The sequence below is a fragment of the Scyliorhinus torazame genome, chromosome 17 (genome assembly GCF_047496885.1).
Source record: "Scyliorhinus torazame isolate Kashiwa2021f chromosome 17, sScyTor2.1, whole genome shotgun sequence".
Classification (NCBI taxonomy): Eukaryota; Metazoa; Chordata; class Chondrichthyes; order Carcharhiniformes; family Scyliorhinidae; genus Scyliorhinus; species Scyliorhinus torazame.
The window spans coordinates 113970733-113987261 of NC_092723.1; the positions used below are offsets into that span (position 1 = coordinate 113970733).

A 16529-nucleotide genomic window follows, 5' to 3' on the forward strand; every position below is an offset into this window, starting at 1 on the left:
AGATTGTAACGACACTTGGTACACAGATAGCATCTGGCTCAAGGAAGAATTGATTAATTGTTGGCAAAAATACAGCTTGTCACAGTTTGAGCATAGTTTTCAGAGCAGGTTGTTAGATGGGATTGGCATGAAGCCTCCTCTGTGATATGGAATGTCTTAATAAAAGTATTTATTTTTTCTGCTTTGTAGTTATGGAACCATGAATCAGAACTGGACACATCATGATGAAAGAACAACGTAATTGTAATAATGTTGAGTGAATGGTGGAGTTATGTGCTCTACTTCACTTGGATTAGTTTGAATCGGCTCTACTCAGCGCTGTGCCAGTGTTCTGATTTTCATGATGCTAGGGGTGAAAGTATATGCAAGCTGTGTACTTTCTCAGCACTGCTACCAGAATAGACGTCAGTGAATAAAGTAGCCAGCCTTTTCGTAATCAATACTTTCATTCTTATTTCATGATGTACATATCTACTGTGCGTGATTCCACAATCAGAGCCTCTTTGTATTCATAATATTGGTAATCGCGTTAGAAGAACATTGCTGCTATCAATCTTTCAACCGCAACTCTTTTCAACTTCTTTTTTTCTCTTTTCTGTCTCCAACTGTTTCTTCTCAACTTTCTCGCTCAAACATTTTCTTTCTCTCACTTCCTATTTTCTCTTTTTTCTCCCGTCTCTCACCTTTCTGCCTTCTTCCCCCTCTCTGTCCCTTCTCTCACTGTCCTTGTCACTTTTCCTTCCCCTCCATTCCCTGAAGCACCTTCAAGTAGCATTCACCTTTGGAAGAAGAATGATTGAGTATAAAACTGATCTCAATCATTCTCAGATTTCACCTTGCAGCAACAAAACATTCCCCCGCCTGCCTTGTGATTTTTTTATGATTTCCGCATGGGGAGGGGGGGGGGGGGGGGTGGTTGCAGATGAAAGGTTTTACAGCTACTGCTTTTTCATTCTGTTGCAGGGACCTCCATTGTGTTTGACATGAGTCTCACATACATTCTTGTCGCTTTGGCAGCTGTGATTCTAAACAATGCATTGGTGGAGTTGCTCAGCCTGCACACTCGCATCACTGTCGGTAAGTGCCGAGGCTCTATAAGACATCAGGGCTACTGTCATGTGAGAGTATCTTTAAGAAATGGGGTTTACCGAATAGCTATAGTGAATGCCACTTTAAGAAATGTTTGTCTGCTCAAGTTACTGCAGTAATGTCAGAGTGTGGATGGAGCTGGGCTGTCTGTCAGCTTTTAGTTTCACTTTGAGAAAAGCTTGGGTGTGTCTGTGTTTTTTGGTTTTGTTTTAGTGTTGGAGCTGCAGCCAGCCAAAGAAGGTGTAATGGTGTTTCTCTCTGCCATGTAAAGACTATCTCTTGATCATTTGATGAATTCAGAGTGATAACTGTTCTCAGGAGTGAATTTAAACCTGATGTGCACAATGCTGGCTCAGTGTTGGCTCAATGCTCAGGCGCTTCCAGTATCTTATGCTTCAAAGCGCCTGGGATCCGGGTTCAATTCCAGGCTTGGGTCGCTCTCTGTGGGGAGTCTGCACATTCTCCCCGTGCCTTCGTGTGTTTCCTCCGGGTGATCCGGTTTCCTCCCTCAAGTCCCAAAAGACATGCTGTTAGATGAATTGGACATTCTGAATTCTTCCTGTGTGTACCCGAGTGTGGCGGCTGGGGCTTTTCACAATAACTTCATTGCCGTGTTAATGTAAGGTTAGTTCTGACACTAAGGAAGATTATTATTACAGTAGAGGGCAAATGGTTATGAGTTACTTTTAAAGGTAACTGGAGCAATGACGAATAACTATCAATGTACTTCAACGGGACCAAACAGCATGAGTGAGGGCATTGAGTAGATCAGAGAGCTTGGAGAGGTAGAAGTGTGCAAACTTTTAATGCTTGCCCCATTTTTTTCACCCCACTTTGAGTCCTATTCAACAGGGCCCCAAAATTCCTTCGTGCCTTCCACCACACCCCTGCCTCCAACCCTCCTCTCTCCCTTTTCCAGAGCCTGTGGCCCAAGTGAGCACCCACATTTATTTCTGTTCTGGGGCCTCCATTATTGCTGCTCTGGGCCTTCTGCAATTCCACAAGTGACCACACTCTCGGTGGCGCTGCTGGGAATGACGATCGAGCTTCTGGCAACCCAGTTGACTGGCAGCTCTTGTGGGCAGGCTCTTCAGCCTTAAAGGCAGCAGAACCCTGAAGACGGGCAGCAGACTTCCTGATAAGCAGTTCCTCCTGTCGAGCTGCCACGATGAGACCACCACTGCGGCAGTTAACATCAGCCCATTGTGAGCCACACGGTGCACGATTACAACAAGACACTCTGTGGTGGGCAAGATGTGTATATTAGCAACCTGGATAGTACACATTTGCCTTCAGACCAACTGTTAACCAGCTCCTCCTGGGCCTGACTGACTTGCAGGGGCTGGTTTAGCACAATGTGCTAAGCTGCCGGCTTGTAATCCAGAACAACGCCAGCAGTACGGGTTCCATTCCCATACTGGCCTCCCCGAACAGGCGCCGGAATGTGGCGACTAGGGTCATTTCACAGTAACTTCATTGAAGTCTACTTGTGACATAAGCAATTATTATTATTACTTGGAGAGTTAATATTTACCCACTGCCTGCATCCACCCTCCCCCCCCCCCCCACCCACTTCTGTGCTTCTTACCGAAGGACTTCCAATTCCTTATTCTTACCCCATCACCATCCCTCCATTTTAAGCCAGCGGCCAATCTACTCTGTCACAGCCAAAATAACATAATGAATTGACCCTGGTCTGACCTCTGATAAACCACTGGTGTCAGGAATGGAGGTCAACAGCAGACAATGCGGGGTTATGTTGGATCCCAGGTATCGGAAATGATCCACAAAGCAACTTGAAATGAGACTTGATCCTTTTCAAACTCTTGTCTCCATTACTTTGCTCTAGGATGTACCAAAGTGGAGTTAGATGGAGCTTGGTGTTGATTGAAAGGACCAGGAGTTGGACATGAAAAGCGTAATTCATGCGAGGCTTCCTTATTTAGATGTACAGTTAACTAAGGAGCCACAACAACTTGCATGCATATAGTGTCCTTTAATGCAGTAAAACGTCAGAAGGCACTTTATAGGAGCATTTTAAAACAAAGTCTGACCCTTTGTGCCGTAAGGAGATTTTAAACAGGTGATCAAAAGTTTGGTGAAAGAGGTTGGTTTCAAGCAGTGTCTAAGAGAGAGGCCACGGTGGGAACAAAAGAACTAGGAGCAGGAGTAGGCCATCTGGCCCCTCGAGCCTGCTCCACCATTCAATGAGATCATGGCTGATCTTTTGTGGACTCAGCTCCACTTTCCGGCCCGAACACCATAACCCTTAATCCCTTTATTCTTCAAAAAACTATCTTATCTTTATCTTAAAAACATTTAATGAAGGAGCCTCTACTGCTTCACTGGGCAAGGAATTCCATAGATTCACAACCCTTTGGGTGAAGAAGTTCCTCCTAAACTCAGTCCTAAATCTACTTCCCCTTATTTTGAGGCTATGCCCCCTAGTTCTGCTTTCACCCGCCAGTGGAAACAACCTGCCCGCATCTATCCTATCTATTCCCTTCATAATCTTATATGTTTCTATAAGATCCCCCCTCATCCTTCTAAATTCCAACGAGTACAGTCCCAGTCTACTCAACCTCTCCTCGTAATCCAACCCCTTCAGCTCTGGGATTAACCTAGTGAATCTCCTCTGCACACCCTCCAGTGCCAGTACGTCCTTTCTCAAGTAAGGAGACCAAAACTGAACACAATACTCCAGGTGTGGCCTCACTAACACCTTATACAATTGCAGCAGAACCTCCCTAGTCTTAAACTCCATCCCTCTAGCAATGAAGGACAAAATTCCATTTGCCTTCTTAATCACCTGTTGCACCTGAAAACCAACTTTTTGCGACTCATGCACTAGCACGCCCAGGTCTCTCTGCACAGCAGCATGTTTTAATATTTTATCTTTTAAATAATAATCCCTTTTGCTGTTATTCCTACCAAAATGGATAACCTCACACTTGTCAACATTGTATTCCAACTGCCAGACCCTAGCCCATTCACTTAGCCTATCCAAATCCCTCTGCAGACTTCCAGTATCCTCTGCACTTTTTGCTTTACCACTTATCTTAGTGTCGTCTGCAAACCTGGACACATTGCCCTTGGTCCCCAATTCCAAATCATCTATGTAAATTGTGAACAGTTGTGGGCCCAACACTGATCCCTGAGGGACACCACTAGCTACTGATTGCCAACCAGAGAAACACCCATTAATCCCCACTCTTTGCTTTCTATTAATTAACCAATCCTCTATCCATGCTACTACTTTCCCCTTAATGCCATGCATCTTTATCTTATGCAACAACCTTTTGTGTGGCACCTTGTCAAAGGCTTTCTGGAAATCCAGATATACCACATCCATTGGCTCCCCGTTATCTACCGCACTGTTAATGTCCTCAAAAAATTCCACTAAATTAGTTAGGCACGACCTGCCCTTTATGAACCCATGCTGCGTCTGCCCAATGGGACAATTTCCATCCAGATGCCTCGCTATTTCTTCCTTGATGATAGATTCCAGCATCTTCCCTACTACCGAAGTTAAGCTCACTGGCCTATAATTACCCGCTTTCTGCCTACCTCCTTTTTTAAACAGTGGTGTCACGTTTGCTAATTTCCAATCCGCCGGGACCACCCCAGAGTCTAGTGAATTTTGGTAAATTATCACTAGTGCATTTGCAATTTCCCTAGCCATCTCGTTTAGCACTCTGGGATGCATTCCATCAGGTCCAGGAGACTTGTCTACCTTTAGCCCCATTAGCTTGCCTATCACTACCTCCTTGGTGATAACAATCCTCTCAAGGTCCTCACCTCACTATAAACAATATTGAGAACTTTTTAATTGTGGCGTTGCCGGACTGAGAGCCAATGGAACAACTGAATCATATGCATGACTATTCCCATGGCAACATGTTGAAAGAGCTTGAATTATTTTTTTCATGATTTTGGGGGGTCCTAGGAGTTTTGAGCACTGATCTCTCTTCCATTCAGTAATTAGTGGCATGGCAGGGGAGGGGGAGAGTCATGAATACATCAAACTCTTCATCATTTCATTAGAGATGATACTATCGAGACAGGAACACTTAAACCATCCAAGGATAGCAATCATTCGATAGGATTAATCCTGAAATACAGAGGCAGAGGAATAGCAGGCTTTGCCATGTTATAAGCCAGGGTTTAGAGAACCCCAAAGTGTATCATGGAGTTGACCTGACCCACGAATTTTAATAGATTGTGGTATGGGAGCGCACGGCCCACTCTACAGGTGTGGTATAGCAGAAATTTAAAAGTAATTTTTAAAGCACAACAATGTTTATTCTATGAACTCAAGTTAACCTTTTTAAACATACAGAGAACATCTTAGCAACCATTAATTCGAATACAACGCCCAAAGAATGCTACATTCTAAGTAACACTTAAACTTTCCTTTTAACATCCATAGGACAACAGAATCTTTTGGACAGAAAGATATCATGTTTAACTTCACTACTGAGAACAGTTATCATGTTGAAATCACCAAATGGACATTAATAAGCTTGCAGAGATTCATACACATCTTGCTGTGACTGCAGCGTCTCCAAAACTAAAACAAAACCAAAAAACACAGACACACCCAAGCTTTTCCTCAAAGTGAAACTAAAAAGCAGAGCCAGAGCTCAGCTCCACCCATACTCTGACATCACTGCAGCCACTTGAGCAGACAAACATTTCTTAACGTGACATTCCCATGACACCCAGCATACCCTCCCTATCTCTCAGCATTTGATGGACCATTGTTGCATTGTCCTCTGATAGCTGCCTTCTCCAGTCCAAGAAAATTCTTAATGGCAAAAGCTTTCCTCTCATGGTCCGGAAGCCATTTTGTGAGCTTGTTTTGCAGTAGTCCATCTTTTTTCAAGTCCTGCTAGTTTTCTTGGTTTATCTGTCTGACTAGTTGGTCTCAGTTTCTTGACTTTGGGAATCCAGCGATCAGCGCTGATTAATGAGATGTACATGTTGGGAGTGAGCATCTCCAGCATCCAATGTGTTCAATATAAAAGCAATCGGTGTTTGATCTGAGGCTCATTGGGCCGGATTTTCATCTTTGAGGTGGGTAGCGGGAGTCAGGAATATTCCTGGAACTGCGTACCTGCCTCAGGAAAAAGTGGTTCCGGAGGAGTGACTTCCATTTACCAGGAGGGTGCGGTCTGGAGTGGTGGCCTGCTGTCCCCCTAGAAACAGTTTGGAGGCAGAGGTTGGCCCAAGTGAGGAGGTGGGCTTTTCACCATTTGCGCCCTACATAAGGGGCCATCCTGGACTCAGTCTCTGGGAGGGAAAGGAAAGTGTAGGATTTGAAAGACTACGTGGGAGGAGACTTAAGAACACGGGCATGCGAGTAAATGTTGGCCAACTGGTTATTAATGCTGCCGGAGATGACCCATCATGGGCCTTCCATAGGACTGTTTGATTGTGAAGTCTGCCTATTGCACATGTATAAAGAGTGTCTTTTTCATATAGCAGAATAATACTAGAGCTGTTAAATTTTTAGGAGAGGTTGCTTAGACTGAGCTTGTAGCCCCAAGTGTGCAAGATTAAGTGATGATCCAATTGAGGTGTTTAAGATGATTAAGGGATTCCTTAAATAGAGAGAAACTCCAAGGGAAGAGCCCAGGACAAGGGACAATAATCTCAAGGCCGTTCTGGTGCGATTTCACGAAAAGGGCAATGGAAATCTGAAACACTTATCCCACCCCTAAGCTGTGTGGCTGCAGATAAATTGAACATTTCAAAACTGAGATTGGTAGGTTTGTGTTCGGCAAGGATTTAAGGTGTTACAGAGGCAAGATGGAGTGAAGATACAGATTAGCCATGGCCGAGTCACCTGACAGAATACACTCAAGATACTGAAGGACCTTCTCCCGGTCCTCTGGGGTTGACAATCCTGCTGCGGCTCACTTTCAATATCATCCTTTGAACCCCAATCTGTCATTAATGCCACCTCAATGTCTGCATTGTAGCACTGAACGATCATAGAGACACCCTTTGCATCTCTTCCTTCTGTTATGGGGCAGGGTTTAGAAAACTCCAAAGTATATCACCTGACCCACAACTGTTTATTTATTTTGGTTACGATGAGCACAAGGGCCTGCCTTTCAGGTGTTATTCAACAGAGGGGCAGCACGGTGGCGCAGTAGGTTAGCCCTGCGGCCTCACGGCGCCGAGGTTCCAGGTTCGATCCCGGCTCTGGGTCACTGTCCATGTGGAATTCGTCCCCATAACCCAAAGATGCGCAGGCTAGGTGGATTGGCCACGCTAAATTGCCCCTTAATTGGAAAAAATGAATTGGGTACTCTAAATTTTTTTTTAAAAACAGAGGTTTTAGGCGCTTTTAATCAAAAAACAAGTTTTATTCTATGAATTTAGTTAACATTTTTATAAACACACACAGTAAGCATTTTTATCAACTACAAACATAAAGACCCTACATAGTTACAGTAATCCATGTATAATCCTTAATGAATCTCCTTTTACTGTTCCAACTTAATAACAAGATCCAAGTAGAAACCAGAACCCCTTTTCAAATGTGTGGCCCGGCACACGGCATTCTTACTGTCTTTAAGACTTGGTATTGATACTCGGTTTCCCTTCTCAAACACCAGGTTTGAATTCCTTCCAGAAAGCAGTTACCTCTTTTCAAGTTATCAAGTAATCTGGAAACAGCTTTTAAAATGCAGATAGAGAGAACAAATCCAGTTCAAACTCAAAGCGAAAGTAAAACTCAGAGCCACAGCCAGCTCCCAACTCAAAAACGAAAGTAAAACCAACTCTCAGAGCCACAGCCCAGCTCCAGCCACACAATGACATCTCTGAAGCCATGTGATAAGCCATAAACATTTCTTAAAGAGACACTCCCATGACACTTCGCTGATACATTGACTGGCATCAGCTATGCCATCTGCATTCCCTTGGTGAGAGAATACACCTCGGCTGTAAAGGATGTCCATTCTGTTGGCATGCAGGCAATATGATACCAGGAATGTCATGGATGTGAGTTCCTATTTCCAAGCCAACACAGGTTTTGATATGGATAGGACCAGAAGGAGGGGAGTTGACTGATGGTTGTCAGTTGCGCGATGGCTCCTGAATATGATTATTAGCAGGGCCTTCTGTTTGAGCAGGAACATTACTGCTCCATCCAATCCTGATCGCACCTCCATACGTACACACGTTCCGAAAATCACATACGCAACTAGTGTGAGAACCCTGAGTATCGTCCCCTGAGCCAGGACTGCCAAATGCTACAAAGCTTTAACTTTGATCAGCTCAGTTGATCCAAACCACTGAGTATTTAGAGGCCAAGTCTGTTATGTTTAAGATCGTGGTCTCTTTCACAGTTAACCAAGGTCGCCCTAGACTTACATAAGAAACATAGGAGAGAGGGAGATGGATTATACAAAGGAAATCACAAAGAAGTCACTTATACAAAAGGTCAGTTGGGGACACAGAACTTGAGTGTTGCTGAAAAAAGACCTGCTGTCAAAGTTTTTCACCTTGCACTTATCAGGGCATTTGCAAGAATGTCAAATTTCAAAGGGAGCACAATTTGTGCTGCATGAAAAATGAATGCTGATTGGTTGGTAGGTCTACCTGATTGAGGCGTTGCCATGGAGAATGCACCAGGGAACTATTGTGCATTTCCCCCTCTGTAGGACACTCACGTGAGAAAAGTCTTGGTAATTATATTAAAAGTAACTCTGTAATATTAATGACAAGCATTTCAGAATTACCATCACAAGTAAAATGCCATCCAAGAACCACTCCAATCAGGATTGATCCAGTTTTTGTTACATTCATAAAATGCTACAAATGTGCATCATCCGAAAATCACCATCAACACCATTACCCACGACTATTTCACAAACATTCCCATTCCAAGTCGCCTTCCCTTCCAGAGGGATTTTCTCCCATACTGTTATAGTTTGCTAAAGCCAGTGATTTATTTTTAACTCCAATTGTGTCCCTGAAATCCCTGATTATCGAATCAGAGCATCCTGACTAAATGGCCAATCTGGGCACTGCAAGGCGAACCAATCAGGGGAGCGGAAAGCTACCCAAAGCCAAACTAGTTCAGGAAATAAAAATTCACATGCAGGACAGCATCAGGAATCTGTCCGACGGGATTACCTTCTGCGTTCCCAGCCCACCACCTCCAAACCGGTCCCCAGGGTCTGGGGAAATTCCGTACCTGATTTGGAATCCTGGTATGACTGGATCTGCTCTTCAGGTAAGAACGTCAGTGCATTTGGGGAGTGTGAGGCTGGAAGCTATCATGATGCCTCCGCTGGCTCTCTCCCTCTCTCACTTGCCACTTGAAACCTTCCTGTAGTTCCCGGGTGCTGCAGAAATGTAAGCTTACTCTTTCTCTTGAAGCTCCAAGTTGCGCCTCTCAGATGGCACCTATTGATCACAGTGGCTGTTGTTTCAGAGCGAAGCTGTGATGTAGCAGCCATTGTTTCCCAACACCGAACGCTATTCATCTCCTCTCAGAATAGAAAATAATAGGAAATTAGATTGACGATAGCTACTATTTAAATACAAAATAGAGAAGTGTAAGTTGGTCACTTATGAATGTATCTTTAACAATTGGAGGAGAGACTATTTTGACATGTTATGGATGACTTGGATGACTCTTTAGCTTGCAGTGTTGTATCTTACATACTGTTAAAGAGAAAAGGATTGAATTTATATCGAGCTTTTTATGAGCTGCTAAAGGATTCGTCAACCAATGGATTACTGCTCAAGACCAGTCAGTGTTATATTTTCCTACATTATAACAGTGACTATACTTGCACTTTCTGCAATGGTTGCAAAACATTTTGGCTTGCCCTAAGGGCATAGAAGGCACTGCATAAATGAAAGTTCCTAGCCTGCTGTTATGAATCGTGCATATTGAGATATAAAAACCAAAGATGTAAGAAGTATTCAAGAATTTTTTTGGGGGGGAAATATATTTATTCAAATTTTCTAAATTTTTACAACAAATAAGCACAACCCCAACACCACCCCTACCCCCGAACTACACTGCCCCCACCCCTTGCCAGCAACCAGATCCCCAAAGAGTAAGATAAACAAACCTCACCTCTTGTCGAATCCCTCTCGGAGCAAAGTTCACCTTCTCCAAATACAGGAACTCCATTAGATCCCCCAGCCACACCGAGGCACAGGGGGTGAAGTATTCAAGAATTAACAAATGTTATTGTCGTATGGGGGTCCCAACAATGGGTCTGAAAGCCAGGTGTCACCCCTCCCCATGGGTCTCTGCCCAGCTGCATTTTACAGGATTAAGGCAGATGATTGGTTACCCTTGGGGCTAAAGTCCTGTTAAAGATGGCTGCTGTCCCTGGGAAGCTGCCAACTGATCGGAGGGTCACCAGCGCCACTGAAAGTGGTGGCCACTGCTGGGACTGCATGTGGAAGAAGAGGATGCCGTGGAAAATCATCAGCCTCTCAAACATATAAGTCGGGTCGAAGGGAGCTGCAGCCAATCAGGCAGGTCCCGGCAATGTCTGGGGGCAGAGTGTTGGTGAGGGCAGGGGGAACATTGCTGTGAGGGCCAGTCATTGCCACCAGGTGTTGGTGGAGGGGCCACTCCGTGATCTAAAGATTACCCAGGATGAGATGGCTGGCCGGTTCATAATCACTTTGACCAGACGGTTTCTACATCAGCATTCAGGTGCATTGCTTTCGTCACAGTAGAAATCATTGTGAGAAAAGTAGAAAATGCACTAAAGTCTAACACTAACGGTTGTGATGGGGTCATCAACATTACAGGTTAAACTGAGCTTCATATTTTTGCTTGCTGACAGGTTACCTGTTTGCTTTGGGACCCCTTCTGTTCGTGAGTATCTGTGACGTTTGGCTGGAGCTTTTTACAGTACACCAGGCATATGCCATCAACCTGGCGGCAGTGGGGATTGTGGCTTTCGGCTGCACAGGTAAGGCTACACCTAGTAAATGTTTGAGCATCAACGCATTTACAACCATTTCCCCCCTTTTCTGTCCATGTATTTTCTCCACCTCCTTTGGGTTGTCACATCAGCCGAAGTGACTGAGGCTGGAAATTCCAGGCAGCCAGTCCTCATTCTAAGTGGCCACGAGGTGCAAGAGAAAATCTGAAATAGTATGACCCCTGGTTCTCACTGCATCCTGCTTTTGCTCTCTCTTCTTCCTCCCCTCCTCTTCCGACCCCTTCACTTCCTCTTTCTTCCCCTCCCCTTTACGGATACCTCTCCCAGTCTGGAGAAGCAGGAAGGTCGCATTGCCATTCCATACAATGGGGAACCAATCTACAGTCCCACACACCTCCAAGATATTTCTTTTGCTTGTCACACAGTGGTGCAGCACGGTGGCACAGTGGTTAGCAGTGCTACCTCACAGCTCCAGTGTCCCAGGTTCAATTCCAGCCTCGGGTTACTTCTGTGTGGAGTTTGCAATTTCTCCCCGTGTGTGCGTGGGTTTCCTCCGGGTGCGCCGGTTTCCTCCCTCAGTCCAAAGATGTGCAGGTTAGGTGGATTGGCCATTATAAATTGCCACCGAGTGTCGAAAAGATTAGGTGGAGTTCCTGGGTTACGGGAATAGGGTGTAGGTGCAGACTTAAGTAGGTGCTCTCTCCAAGGGCCGGTGCAGACTCGAATGGGCCAAATGGCTTCCTTCTGCACTGTAAATTCTATGATTCTATGACTATCATCTCTTTCACTCTGGCTTTGTCTGAGACGTCACATCAGTATGTGCTTTGTGGCTGTCATTCATTCTAACCTGTGCAGATTCTTTTAGAAAATCAATGGAGTCTTCTCTCCAGTAACGGTCGCAGAGAGCTGGCTTCACGTGCTCTCAGCACGAGAGAGATCCCTCTATTGTGTAGCTGCCAGCAGTGCTGGTGTGGGCTTCAGGGCCCCTGGTGAACAACCCAAGAAGAAGAAGCTGAAAACAGGAATAAAGCAGCATAAATATGATTATTTCAGAGATGGGTTCATTAATTGTGCCGCTGCAAATCAGGATGCAAAGTTCATGTGTGTTATGAGTAGATCAGCACTGGCAAATGAAAGTTTAAAACCCTCAAAACTTCAAAGGCATTTGAAGACTAAGCATGGCGAGTTCGAGGTCAAATCTCTAAGGATGCAGTGAGCTCTTAAATCATCAGCTGAAGTCCTTTGCAGAAATGTAACATTGAATGACAAAGCAAGTGAGATCATGAGGAACAAGCAGGCTCACTATTAGATTGTGGGTCGCGAAGGTCGGCCAGCGTTGATTGCGAAGGTCGGCCAGCATGGGTCACGAAGGATGGCCAGTTGGTAAAAATGGGTCCTGAAAAATACTGCTGTGCAGGCAAGATTTACTAAATTGTTCCCTGGGTTGAGGGTGTTATCCTGAGAGGCTGAGGAAATTGGGTCTAGACCCTCTGGAGTTTAGAAGAATGAGAAGCAATCTCATTGAAACCTACAAGTTTCTGAAGGGGCTTGACAGAATAAACGCTGAAAAATTGTTTCTGCTGATCAGGGAACGTAAAACACAGGAGCACAGTCTCAGGGTAATTGGCCAGATTGTTTAGGGCTGAGATGAGGAGAAATTACTTCACTCGAAGGTTGTGAATTTTTGGAATTCCACCCCAGAGTGTTGTGGATGCTCGGACATTGGATACATTTAAGATTGGATAGACAGAATTTTGGTCTCCCAGGGAATTAAGGGAAATGGGGCCCAGGCAGGAAAATGGATTGAACCACAAGATCAACCATGACCATTTTGAACTGCGGAGGAGGCCCGATGGGCAGTGTGGTCTACTCCTCCTATTTCTTATGTTCTTACTCACACTTATTGCAATAATTTCCTGCCCCCACCCTCTCTCCTGGCCATTTAGATGTTTTTTTGTTTGACTCCTCCCCTGTTTTGTGATCCTCTCTCCCAATCATCTTACCTCAATTAAGAGGACAGGCAAATGTCTTGAATCCAGGCCTTGGCTTGTGATGTGTTGGACCCCACTCTGTAGGAAGTACAGATTGGTCTGAGTAATCGGGCCTCCGGTTCCCTCTCCTCACTTTGTGAAGAGAGACCTCCCCAATGCTGAATGCCTCACCACAGTATGATGGGGAATTTGTGTGGACAATCAGGCTAATTAAATTGGGAACTAATTTTGTATATTTTCTCTCCTATGAAGTGCAACAATCGAGTTTCTATGGTTACACAGGGATGTTGCCCAAACGCTACACACAAGGGGTGATGACAGGCGAAAGTGAGTACCCGCTCCAAATAATTCATATTGTCATGTGAGTGTTCCTTTCAGAAAGGTTTTTGTTTTATCACATGGCTTCAATGATGTCATTTTGTGGGCGGAGCTGAGCTATGGCTGTGAGTTTTTTTCAGTTTCATTTTCAGTTTGACTGCTGTGGACTCAAGGAGAAAGAAGTGTTCCCTGTCCCTCTATATTTTCATTTTAAAAACTGTTCCAGAAATAAACAGGTTGGGGATACCTGCTTTGATAACATAAAAGATATATTCAAGGAAAGCCAGTCTCATTCAAGTGAGAATGCAGAGTGCTGGGCTACGCCCTTGAAAAAATAGTTTTTTGTTTTGTTGGATTTTGTTATTGAATTGGAACAGTTGAGCGGGAATTCATTAAGTGTTATACATAGATTATTGTAGCTGGGTGGTGTCTTTATGTTTCAAATTGATAAAAATTCTTGCTGTGTGTTTTTATATATATATATATATATGTGTTAACTATATTCTTTTTTTAAATAAATTTAGAATACCCAATTCATTTTTTCCAATTAAGGGGCAATTTAGCGTGGCCAATCCACCTAGCCTGCACATCTTTGTGTTGTGGGGGCAAAACCCACACAAACACGGGGAGAATGTGCAAACTCCACACGGACAGTGACCCAGAGCCTGGATCGAACCTGCGACCTCAGCGCCGTGAGGCAACAGGGCTAACCCACTGCGCCACCGTGCTGCCTTGTTAACTATATTCTTAGAATAAACCTGGTTTTGATTAAAGTGTCTAGGGAGTCTGCTGAATCACACCTGAGGTGAGGGCTTTTGTGCTCGTCCTAGCCAAATTCAACATAAAGGTTGTAGGTCAGGTGGACTTCATAATATACCTTGGAGTTTCTAAGCCCTGACCCATAACAATATGGGCAGGTTTTAATAGAAATCCCAAAACTTACAGATCTTGAACATATGTATGGGAACACAATTCTTTTTAGGAGTTACTTATCACCTGGTTCCAATGCCTATAACACCTTACTCCTTGTGTTAACTGTGCTTAGTGAATAATGTACTCAGAAATAATTGGTTTCTGTCACCATCTGACAGGGTTTTTCAACTCTGGTGGGACTTATTCCTGGACGTTTATCACATCACCCTGTCACCTCTAATTGCCCTTGCCCATGTCCAAGCAATCCTTCCCCACCATCCACCAATATTCTGAGAGATAACAAGAAAATGTGCAACGAAAATGAAGAACCCACAGGAAAAAAATCACGTGTTTATGAAATCCCTCCCTAATTGTACACAGTGGTATCCAGGAGATTTATTGTCAGTTCCTGGAAACTCCTGAACCATTCTCAAGGATTGACAACACTACCACCTGTTCCAGTGACCCCCTGTAATCTAAGGTCAGGCTCAGTTTTGCTTGTCCAGTTGCACCCAATTGTCTTCAACTGGGCTCGAAGGCATGGCTGGCTTTCTGACGCACAAGGCCAAGAGCAAAACTTCACTGTATCCTGTTAACACTTTCAGGCACAACAACTGCCATGAATGGGGTAAGAATTCTCCTCAAAGGGGAAGGTTTATTGGGTAAATGGACTTCCCGACGTAGTGCTGAGCAATATCAACCAGCATAGCCCAAATTCCAACACACAGATTTGGCAGAATTAGTGCATCTCATCCATTTGGAAGGCAAATGGAGAGATTGGAAGGAATGGAGGGATCCGGAGGTTGAGTTCGTTGGGCCTGTACTCATTAGAGTTTAGAAGAATGAGAGATGACCTTATTGAGACATGTAGGATTTTCAGGGGTCTTGACAGGGAAGATATTGAGAGGTTGTTTCCCCTTGTGGGAGAGTCTTGGATCAGAGGGCATAATCTCAGAGTAAAGGGTTGCCCATTTAAGACAGGGATGAGGATGAATTTCTTCTCTCACGGGGTAGTGAATCTGTGGAATTCTTTACCGCGGAGAGTTGTAGAGGCTGGGCCGTTTATTATGTTCAAGGTTGAGATAGACAGATTTTTAATCAGTAAGGGAATCAAGGGTAATGGGGATAAGGTCAGCCATGAGCTATTGAATGGTAGAACAGACTCCATGAGCCAAATGGCCGACATCTGCTCCTGCGTCTTAGGGACTAATGCATGTTGTCAATAACTAGCTGGGCTCGTCCAAAGGAATGATCAAGGTGAATAAGGTGCCTGTTTGAACATAATGTCCAGCTAATTAGATTCTGTCACCTTGCAGAAAGTTTGTATATGTAGATGGGATTAGGCTCAGCCATGGATCCCTTCATGGTTAAATAGACATTCATGAGGCCCATACATAAAGAATAGATTCTTGGTGAAGGCACAGAAAGCCCACTGGTGCCCAGAGAACAATTTAGAGTAAGAGTTAACATCTAATAAGATTAGGTTTCTTCAGTTATCACAGAATCATGGAACCCCCACAGTGCAGAAGGAGGCCATTTTGCCCATTGAGTCTGCACTGACCCTCTGAAAGAGCACTCCACCTCGGCCCACTCCCCACATCCCTCCTATCCCCATAACCCTGGACACTAAGGGGAAATTCTATCATGGCCAATTCACCTAACCTGCACATCTTTGGACTGTGGGAGAAAACTGGATCACCCGGAGGAAACCCACACAGTCACGTGGAAAATGTGCAAACTCTGCAGATAGTCACCCAAGGCCAGAATTGAACCCAGGTCCCTGGCGCTGTGTGGCAACAGTGCCTTTTTTTAATTAAGGGATAATTTAGCATGGTCAATCCACCTACCCTGCACATCTTTGGATTGTGGGGTGAAACCCACACAGACACGGGGAGAATGTGCAAACTCCACACGGACAGTGACCCAGGGCCGGGATCGAACCCAGGTCCTCAGTGCCGTGAGGTAGCAGTGCTAACCACAGCTTCACGTGTCGCCCCTGCCACTGAGGGATTATCTGAGGGATTCATCCTGTGGCTCTGCCCTGAACTGCTTCAGGGCTTGAAGGACTCTGCAGGACTCTGTCCTGGTCCCCCCATGCCAACACTATAGTTAAGAAAGCCCACCAACGACTCTACTTTCTCAGAAGACTAAAGAAATTTGGCATGTCAGCTACGACTCTCACCAGCTTCTAAAGATGCACCATAGAAAGCATTCTTTCTGGTTGTATCACAGCTTGGTATGGATCCTGCTCTGCCCAAGACCACAGGAAATGACAAAAGGTTGT

General features: G+C 44.7%; 1 protein-coding gene across 6 annotated transcripts in view; it reads left to right on the forward strand.

The window, feature by feature from the left end:
* Positions 1-16529, forward strand: part of slc29a4a (solute carrier family 29 member 4a) — a 310533-nt gene that overhangs the window by 211374 nt on the left and 82630 nt on the right. For all 6 annotated transcript variants that reach the window (XM_072480912.1, XM_072480914.1, XM_072480909.1 and 3 more), the window contains 3 exons: positions 964-1077; positions 10923-11051; positions 13268-13342. In XM_072480912.1, the coding sequence (XP_072337013.1) occupies positions 964-1077; positions 10923-11051; positions 13268-13342 (318 nt within the window). The remainder of the gene's footprint in view (positions 1-963; positions 1078-10922; positions 11052-13267; positions 13343-16529) is intronic.